Here is an 11,156-nt window from a genome sequence, read left to right on the forward strand (position 1 = left end):
TACTCTATCTGTAAATGATTTACAGCTTTCAGCTCATACAAACCACGTGTATAACGTGCATATAGCAGCTGTCAATGTTTGAAATATGCCCCTTTTGTCTTCATTCACTCCCAAAGTCTGTGAGATCATATATTGTTGGTGGTGTTATATATTTGTTATCTCATGTGCGCCATTTTTATGTCGTTGCTCTTCCTAAAATAATTTTACTTCCCTTATGAATTTAACTTCTCTACTTTAACTACAAGACTTACAATATTTCCCTGACTAATATCTGTATCACTTCTTACATGTTCATTCTATAAGGAAAGTAAATTCTATATCTCTATCCGATTCCTAATTTTATTCACGTGCTTACCCTGGTTATTCCTTTCCAAAAGAAACGAATCCTGTAATTTCTTTCTGGGGCCGTCTCCTCTTCGGATATTGACAAATTTATTTTTTAATGCTGCGCCAGCCAATATCTTAGAATAGAATGGACTCTTATTCAGGGAGACTTCCAGACCTTTGGTACACATAGGTGAATAAATTTAGGCTTAAACACATAAATTAAATGCTCTACTATGGCTAAGTAAATTCTGGTTCGCAGTCGTAACCTATAACAATATGATATACCTTTCTTTCAATCCCCGCTATGGTTCAGATTAATGAGTGGTAGTTTTGGTTCATATCTCAGGCAAAACTCAGGTATAAAAGAAAAAACATTTATTGGAATCTAAAGACATAATATACACTTAGACCAATCTCACTTTCAATTAGTTCAGTGACATGCTAAATCAAACTTTTTCAAACTGATTAATACTCTAATACATGAACAATAAATCCTTCCTTTGAGTTAGAGACTTAACACACATAATATATACATTATACACTTCTACCAAATTTTCTACCTACTATTTTAGTCTTGCATAATAAACTAATCACAATCATCTATAATCATTCCTAACAATTTGTCTTATGGATATCAGCCACTGCTAAACAGTCACTTGAAGTTCTCAAATACTGTCCATACTCGATTAATACATTACAATGATCTTTTCCCTTTTCCGACTGGGTAATTATACAACAAAATCTGTACTTTACCATTTTTTGGGGCAGGATCTCCAGGTCCATCTGAACTGTCCTTCTTTGTTTGAATTCTCTTTCGATACTTCCATAAGCCTTGCTCCACATGGTGAGTCACTATGGTCATCAGATTAAGCTATGCTCTGCACCTGGCGTTTTTCCCTCGTCTAATCTCGATCTGTTTCAGACCATCGTCATTTCTGCTGCCGGTTCTGGTATACGTCCACGATATTATTCCGTTGGAACTTTCAGCGAAGACAGCATATGCCGACATCTCGCGCTTTCGTACTGGCAGAAATTCCGACATCGAAGGGAAAGGCGCACCGCACCGTCCAATATCGTATTATCGCCAAGAAACGCTATCAGGAACTTCCACTCCACGAGAGAAGTCGAATCATCATCCAGCAAAATAGGCGAGAAAAAGCCTTGAGAAAGGGCTTTTTCTCGCCTTGCAAACCCTTTTTATTTTCTCTTCCTTCCCCTCATTTTAGCACCCTCTCACTACTTTCTGTGATCTTTTCCTGCTCACTACTTTCTTTGTCCACGGCAACTTCGGCACATCGCAAGATCATAGCAGCATCTTCGAGGAAACGAATGTGCGTTGCTTTCCGAGATTGCCAATGCCTCAGGCCCGCCTGTGACCTTTGAACTAATGTTTACTTCTAATTTACTCATTCATTGTATACATGATGCATTTCATATAATACTAATTTATACACGAAGTTCTTTACATGGCATTACAATTCTACTAAAAGGAGATAATTCTATTTCTATTTAGAGTTAGTACTTCATTTCTTCTGCTCGAGTACAAGTTTTTTCTCTCAGCTGATTTTTCTGACTTGTTAAATCCTGAATGAATTGTTTCTTTAATAAAGTGCTTCATTCAGGATGTAACAGTGGCATGCACAACAGAAACGCTACTGCTCACTCCAAATCCACCTTCAACCTGGCAATGCTGGTATTGTTTCTTGCAGACTAGTATCGCAAGCTCTGACCACAATTTGAATTCCTACAGATTCAGATCAGGACTTCCAAGTGGCCAATCAGATGGTGATATGTGGTCAGGCACATTCACCTCCAACCAGCAGTGAGCTATGGAAATTTTAAGAAAGGGCTCGCATTGTCGAGCCAAAAAAAAAAAAAAAAGGCCTTACTTAGTTCTTATAAATCTTATATTATGACTTTGTAGAGCCTCTGACAGATGTGATAATTCCTGTAGGATATCAATCATTAATGCTAGATCTTTTAAAAATTCCAAATTGAGAAGTCGGCTTAAAAAGCCCTTATATTTATCGTTCGATGCAAAATGCTTGCATAAGGCTGGGTAATTTCTCCACAAAGCAAGAGCCGTTCCTAAACTGCAAGCTGCCCATCGTGGTCCAAACACATGGCCGATCATTAAAATTTTGATACCAAGGTCTTTTGCAATCGTATTTAATTCTCGTTGGTGTTTTGGTGATTGATGATAAAAAGCATATAATTTATCCATAAATATTTCAAAATGATTTATTTCTTTAATGTATTTTATCGAATCGTCTAATGCTAAGTATAAACGATAAGCACAATGCTAAATAACAACGTTGGGAAATTTTTGTAGAAGTTTGATTGCAACACCTGATTTGTTTCCTAACATTACACTAGCTCCATCAGAACAAAATGCAATGAAATGATTTTTTATATAGTTATCAGAAAATCCATATGAATTTAAAGTAGCAATTATAGTAGCATGTATACATTCCACGGTGGTATTTTCTAGTTCTACATGATTATTAAACAGGATGAACAAGGGGCTTGCAAATTTGAGAAAAATATAACAAAGGGCTTGAGCGAGTTCCTTATAGCTCACCACTGTTGTGTGGACCTCTCCTTGCTTGCAGAGGCTAAGTTCTGTGGGAAAGTCCACTGCCTACCATAAAAGATGTTGTTCAAGGGCTGTACCACAGGTTCCAGCACAGTTTTGACCTCTTTCTTGCAGAAATGCAATTTCAATAACCCCTGATACATTGCCCCCCTCCACACACACACCAAACCATCAATGATGCAGGATGATGACCTCTTTGAATCTTCTGAAACACAACTATCCGGGACATGTATCAAATCATTTTGGCAGTTAAACAACTCTTCAGTGGTGAAAATCTTCTCATCTATGAAGAGGATATCTCTGTGTCTGTTTTTATGTACTGTCAGAGAAGTGCTTTTGATTTTATCACCCTCTGCTGCATAAGTTGTGGTGTTTGGTGGTGTCCAGTAGAACGATGATAGGCTCTCATCCCCAGGTCATCAGTTAGTACATGTGACATTGTTCTCTGGAAGACGGGCCTTCACAGCCCTCAGAATCTCTTGTGTCCTAACTCAGCCTGGTCGATCTATTCTTTGCTGGTTAGATACATCTTCTGTATTGTTATAAATGGTTAATAGTCCAATACACAAACATCCTACTGATCCTGAGTGTTTTTAGTGTGTTGAAAATAACAGGTGGCTGAATTCCAACCATGAAATGCTATTACATGTACACAGTTCTCATAATCGCCTCATAGCATGTTTACCAATACAGCTAGAGAGCTCTCTCTACTGATAAACATGTGATCGTTGACTTTTCATAGCAGCACTAATGGAACTGGGCTTGTGCAATTCTGGGGGCAGTGCACAGAAGTTGCAACAGTATTTATGGCAAGACTCAGTGTGTTTGTGATACGTTGGTTTTCTAACTAGCATGACCAATGCACAAATTACAACTGTGGAGACACAGTTCATATTGTAACTGAAATTGTTTTTATTAATAACAGTGAAAGGGAATGAGATCAAATACAGTGGACAGATAGATCCGTTAATAACATTCAAACAGACTGCCATTGCATTGTGGTGCCACTGTTGCCTCACAGCTAATTTCAGTTGCAAGATGGTGGCTACTGTACAAGTGTGGTCCAAAACAGGTGTTCATGAAGTTATCCATTTTTTGTAAGTGAAAAGGACTTCACCAAGTGACATTCACCATGAACTGGTTGCTATGTATGGCAAAAAAGGTGATGTCAGAGAAGCAGGTGTGTGTTTTTGGTGCAATGAATTTTTTAAAGCAGACTGGCTGTGGTGGCATTGAAGATTGACATGCTAGCAGGCCTTTATCAAGCAAGACAGAAGACAACATTTCATGCATTATGGGCATCTTTCGTGAAGACCGCTTAGTGAAACTGCCTGAAATGGCACAAGTGGTGAACTTGAGTAAGTCCACTGTTTATGAAATTGCTGACGATGTCTTTGGCTTTCAAAAGGTGTGCTCCCGCTGGCTGCCTGACAATTGTCAGAGGAGTGCAAGGCAACATGCATGAGGATGTGTCAACTCTTCTAACTGTTCGAAAAGTCATGGCCACACTGTTCTGGGATTGACAAGGTGTTCTGTTGGTGGATTTCTTGCCAAAGGGAAGAACATTCAGTGCAGAATGTGCAACACAGAGTTTTACTGTGCAACGTTGGACAAACTGAGAGCCAACATTCGACACAAATGGCTAGAACTCCTGACAAGCGACGTGAATTTGTTACACAACAATGCTACTCCAAATATTTCTTTACTCTACAGATCTCTAACTGTTTAACTTTCATGTGATTTTTTGGTCATAAGAGATTAATTTCGTATTGCAACAGTTGACTTTCTATCAGACGTAATCTACATACTTAAAAAAAAAAAAAAAGTACTTAATTCCACTCTGTATTTTCTTCTTTTATACATGGAAAGAGTGTGCTACCTTGTAAAGAACATAGAGGTATCACTTAACTATGTTAGCTTCATACCTTACTTCTTGCTTAACACAGGAGGTAGTTCACTTAATCACTGACTGGACAGATCTTTGCCTAATAGCAAGAGAACAACTTACATAGTTCATTCTTTTGTTCTTCTTTATATCCTTTTGGTTCCTTTCCTTCTAGCTCTCTTATGTTACAGCTCCACACTACTTTCTCCCTCTCTCTCTCTCTGTTTTCTTTCTCCCTGTTCTTATTTTATTTGAGGCCATGTGAAGTTTATATCTCCCTTTGTAATACTCACATGATCAGTAGGGACAAATAAATTTGTTGCGACTTTTGTGCATGCTTCATTTGGTCTTTGTCATCGTGACTGTATTAGAGGTCACTACTACTGATTTGCATGCTGTGTGAGAGACTGAAGTATTCCACTCAGGAATCTTGTATGAATTCAAGCATGGATAATCGAAAATCCTAAGTTTGAATTCTTACACTTAGCTTTTTGGCAATTGGTTACGAATTGCTATGTTTTTTACCTCAGGTTGAATGAAGTTTTTGAAAAGTAGTTTCTGCAGATGTAATTGCTTTTTTATAAAATAAAAACACAAGCATTATACATATAAGGTTTTGGTTAGGACTGTTTTGGTAATCTGTTAAAGTGAGTTTGCTATAACGATGTTTATAATAGAGTTGACTATGCTAAAGCATCAAAATCTCCTTTTTACTAATCAAAATACCTTTCAGCTATCCATAGTTTGTAGTTTCAATATAGAAAAGTGTGTAATTATTAATATTCTTTTCATTGTAATTGTTAATAATACATTTTTGTTTTTGATAATTTACATGTACATATAAATTTATCTAATGTAATATATCTTTTGTAGGTTCAACCATATGGTGTAAACAAGTCAAAAGTTTTTGCTGACAGCTTTGATTGTACTCCATTTTTCACAATTCCTATTTGGATGGGACTAATCATTATTTTGGTATTCACTTCAATCTTGGCAATAGGTATTTATGCTCTCTTTGAGATAAAAACTATGGACCATTTTGATGATCCCAAAGGAAAAACTATCACTGTTGCACAGGCAGATTAATATTTATATAAATAATTAAATGTATTAAGTGCATAAAAGCATGATATAATTTGTTCTTTGTTATGTATTAAATTATTTTGTTAAAAGTGCTGTTTCACTGTTGATTCTTCTGAACATTCAGAAATTTAATAATTTTTTATATGAAATGTATGATTTTGCTTCATATATCAATGCAGACTTTGTTATTTATGATGTATGACTTAAGTTATACAGTTAATTTCCTAATAGCAAATGAAAATTTTAGTCTCATAACAGGTGAAGCTTTATTTAAAGTCAGCACAAAATACAATATTCTCTTACACACTTGAAAGCTAATTCAGCTAGTTCTTTTTTTAAAAAAAATTATATTTTTAATATGTAGGAACTTTCAAGTAAAATTTATAATGCATTGTGACAGATATTACCCATATAGTAATTTTATTTATTTCCAGTAATTAAATATTTTACTTCTTGTTTAGTTTTCCTGGTATTGATCTAATAACTGAAGGGTGTGTATAGTTATGCATTTTTTTTTTTTTAAGTCTAACATAAAGGAGAAGTAATGCAGGATTATAATAATAGTGATTATTATTATATTATATTTTTTATAGATTCAGGCTCAAAATATAAATTTTTGTTCATATTAACATGAATTTTGGAAGTCATATTTTTTCTACCTTTCTAATTTGTTTTTCTTTAGTATTATTAAGTCCTCAAATGGAATGTCAGTCATTAAAATTAGTTGATTTGGGCACTGCAGTAGGCATAGGGCTAAGATTGTTTAGTATGGTAAGCAATTTCGGTATGACAAGTCACCATTCCACATTAGCCAAATGTGGAATGGAAACTTCATAAAAAATTAATTTAATTTTAGGAAAAATGAGTAAATGCAGTGTTTAATTGTTATTTCACTTATGAAATGTTCTTAAATCATATGTGTAAGCATTGGTGAAATATAAGTAAGCAGGACCAGTCCGTTATTCTAGAAGAGCTTGATAAAAAAAATCTTACTAATTATCTTTGTTTGTATTTCAAGACTGGTCAAACATAATTTTTTTTTATCCGTTTCTCATCTGAGAGAACATGGTAACAATATAAAAAAAAAAAAAAAAAAAAATCAGTTTATTTCATCATTGCAGAAATATCTAATGAATTCACAATAAGATTTTTTTTATCGAACTCTTCAAATACAGGGTGATTTGTAAAGTCACATAACCCAGAAATAACATATATCTGTTTGAAGGTCAATTACAAAAATATGAAAAATAAAACAGCTACAAATACAGGTTATAAATTGAACCTTTATAACAAAAGAAGAATAGGAAATTCATAATAACATATGTTGAAAGTGGCCACCTCCTTCATGATTGCAAACTCGCACTCATTTTACCAGGTTTGATGCCACTTGTGAAGCACCTGCACACTGTTTTCAATCACTATTGAAATGTTCAATTTCAGTTCATCCAGCATGTGAGAATTATTCCAATAAACATCACTTTGAGATAAACCCCCAAAGGAAAAAATATTGGTGAGAAATCTGTTGATCTTGGAGGCCATGATTCTTTCTAGATGAGATGGTTACCAAAAAATTCTTGCAAAAAGTGTATGGTGCTATTCAATGTGGCACTGTCCTCCTGGAACCAACAATGGTGTTCACTGACATCAACGAGTGCCACAAACTGTGTGATGATGGTAGACAGAACTATTCACTGTCATTTCAAAGAAAATGGATCCTACTATATGACGGTGTGATATCACACACCAAACTCCAATATTTTGAGAATGCAAAATATTTCATGAAATGCATATGGTTGTCACACGACCAAATTCTATTGTTTTGACTATTCACATACCCACTGCGGTGAAACCAGGCTTCATCACTCAAGAAAACTTCATTAAGCCATCTCTATACCACATTCTTCAGTGAATGAATGTAACCATCTGCAGAAGATTATTTCTTTGCCTTTATCCTGATCGTTCAGTTCATGGACTGAGTGCACACGATATGGATGAAGGCGTAACAATCTCACAGGTTTCTGAGCACTATCGTATGACATTGATGATTGCATGGCAAGTTTATTTGACATTACTGTAGGTCTAAGTGATTATTTGATTTGTCATATTTCATTATCCTAATTTCATTTTTTTTTGTTATATCAGCATTTGTATTTTTTGGTTTTAATGAAACATGTTTGTGCTGAAGTTTATATTATTAATGATTTTGCTCTTATCTTTGAGTTTGGTTTTTGAATTATTGTCGTGTGTGTGCATGTATATACATCAAAAGGTAAAAGAGATTCCATATTTGGCTTCTATTGTATAAAGTTCTCTGAATTGTATACAATTACAAAGCTAAAAATGTTTATATATTTCAAAAGGAAATTAAATCAGCTTATGTGAGCACATATCCATGGTCATTTATATAATTAATAGTTAAATACAGTGATCTGTCAGTTATCCACTGAAGACAGTATTTCAGATAATCAGTTCCTTGAATGGGAGTTATAATGTTAGTTGTAACACTCCTAGAACAACATTATGTTGTAATTAAATTGTACATTCAGTTAACTATATTGCCAGGTTCCATTGCAATCAAATAATCAAAAATTATTCCATCACTCACCGTTGCTCCCATTATTTTTAATGTATGGGATATTTATTGAACATAATTATATTGAAGTGCATTGATTTAGCTAATTGTAATTGGTGTTAGTCATTTATGTAATGTGAAGTGATTAATTTCATTTAACCCAAAAAACTGTGCATGCGTACATGCATGCACAAACACACACACACACACATACACTGTGTGTGTGTGTGTGTGTGTGTGTGTGTGTGTGTGTGTGTGTGTGTGTGTGTGTGTGTGTGTGTGTTAACTATTATCTAATGACTGAACTCCGAAATTATAAGGAAACAAGTAATTTTAATATATCCACATAACTAGTTTCGTTGGGATGCCGACTTCATCAGGTGTGATAACATAAAAGTAAATAAAACACCATAAAAACATTGCACTTCTACAACAACAACAGAGTATCAAAAAACTGTAGTTATGTTTGAACTGGAGTCCGAGCTACAGTTCTAGTGTTATGCACATGCAAGCGTCTGGCAAACTGTCACTGAGATTGCTGTTCATGTTGGAGGAGTTGAGGATTATTTCTTTTGATTCAAGGATACGACATTCTAGTTCATCGTAAACTGAATTACCAAATTTCAGATGTCTAGAAAGGCCAGAGAACCATTTAGGTTCTCTGGCCTTTCTAGACATCAAACTTACCAGGATGACTGATACTTTAAAAATCTCAATCTTCAGAAAACCTACACATATAGAAATTAGGCATCATATCCACTCTCGCTCTCATGCCAGTTCTGTATTGTTAGACGAAGAAGAGCTCCAAAATGAACTGAAGCATCTTAAAAGGATCTTCATAAATAATGGTTACTCTTCGAAAAGTATTAACAAACTACTATATTACCATCATCAACATACAATACTAATGTGGTTTCTACTAACCCTAGAACCCACATCTCTCTCCCCTAACTGGCAAGAATTTTAAAGAGGTTCAATATCAAAATGTGTTTCTCCCTTTACCAAAACTTCGGTTAATCCTAAGCCACCCCAAAGAAAATCATCACCATCTTCAGTTTCCAGGTGTCTACAGAATAGTATGCGATTGTGGGAAGCCATATTACAGCCAAATTGAAAAGTCTGTTTTTCTCCATCTCGAAGAACATCAGAGAGACATCTCATATAACAGAACCCATGCCAGTGCCCTATCCAGCCACGTCTTGTTCTCAGTTAACTCCAATGACTAAGCCCTCCAACATCAAATAGATTGGAATTTAACATCAAACATACACAAATGTTTGATGTTAAACTAGAATGTCTTATCCTTGAATCAAAAGAAATAATCCTCGACTCCTTCCACATGAACAGCAATATCAGTTACAGTTTGCCAGACTCTCATAGCTCTGCTACTCAGTATTGGCAAACATGAGAAGTCATATGCTTGCATGTGCATAACACTAGAACTGTAGCTCGGACTCCGGTTCAAACATGACTACAGTTTTTTAATACTCTGTTGTTGTAGAAGTGCAATGTTTTTACGGTCTTTTATTTACTTTTATGTTATCACACCTGATGAAGTCGGTATCCCGATGAAACTAGTTGTGTGGATATATTAAAATTACTTGTTTCCTTATAATCTTGGAGTTCAGTCATTAGATAATAGTTAACATGTCTAGAAACAGAGTCAGTCTGCTTGCTAATTATATATATCTACTCTCTCTCTCTCTCTCTCTCTCTCTCTCTATATATATATATATATATATATACAAAGATAAGCCGAAATTTGAAAAAATTTTTTTTTTGTCTTACTGGCTTACCAGTCCGGAACTCGGGTGGAAGGGGGAAGCCACCCCTTTGTGTGTGTAGGTTGCATAGACAGCCAGTGGCATACTACTTAAAGAATTTATTAATGGATGCTGCACTTTATTTAAAGACTGGATTGTAATTGAATCAAATTTAAATAGATTTTTAAACTCTGTCTAAACTTAAAATATTCTAAATTTCTTTCTCTTGTTTCCTAAGACATCTTGATAATTCCTTGTTTTATAAATACTTTTAATTAAAAATTAATATTTTCTATTTTAATAATAAATTTTTCATTATAAGAAAATTTAGTTCCTTTTTCTGTGTGGATGATGCTGTTTAAAAATATTAACTACATATTGAAGTTGTGTGGAATAGTGCTAGCTTTTCATTGTTATATTTGAAAAATAATAATAATATGATACTAGTAAAATATGTGTTGGACTTTTCCTGTACACTCCTTAAAGATACATTCCAAGAAGTTGTCTAGTCTTGTAAAGATGAATAAAATCTCCTCTGTAAATAACTGATTTGATAATAAATGTGATCGTTGAATTTTACTTTTGAACTTATATTAAATGGCTTTTTTTATGCATGGAAATGTCAGCTACATAGGAATTTAATGATTTGTAAAAATTAAAGAAGAAAACTGAGATTTATTTGGAAGTAATTTTAAATGGTTATAAAATTCTTAATTAAAAAATAAATAAATAAATATTAATAGAATAACATAAATAATCAGAAATATACAGAAGATAAATAGTATTTCCCATAAAGGAGATAACTAAAGGCTATCCGATTTGTTTAAATTTGGACAGTGTAGAAAGGCCTCACGGCTCTCTGTATAACTGTTCTACAAAAGGAATCTGATTTTTATTTAAAATTTTAGTTTTATTCAAAGGCCCTTATGT

At 34.3% G+C, this 11,156-nt stretch overlaps 1 protein-coding gene across 1 annotated transcript in view; it reads left to right on the forward strand.

The window, feature by feature from the left end:
* VhaAC45 (Vacuolar H[+] ATPase AC45 accessory subunit) overlaps window positions 1–10,805 on the forward strand; it is a 240,993-nt gene extending 230,188 nt beyond the window's left edge. The window contains exon 9 of the mRNA XM_090411994.1: window positions 5,682–10,805. Coding sequence (XP_090268120.1) covers window positions 5,682–5,894 — 213 coding nt within the window. The 3' untranslated portion in view covers window positions 5,895–10,805. The remainder of the gene's footprint in view (window positions 1–5,681) is intronic.
* The last annotated feature ends 351 nt before the right edge of the window (window positions 10,806–11,156 follow it).

The sequence above is a fragment of the Typopeltis vanoorti genome, chromosome 2 (assembly GCF_054136105.1).
Source record: "Typopeltis vanoorti isolate ZY-2024b chromosome 2, IOZ_Tvanoo_1.0, whole genome shotgun sequence".
Taxonomy (NCBI): Eukaryota; Metazoa; Arthropoda; class Arachnida; order Uropygi; family Thelyphonidae; genus Typopeltis; species Typopeltis vanoorti.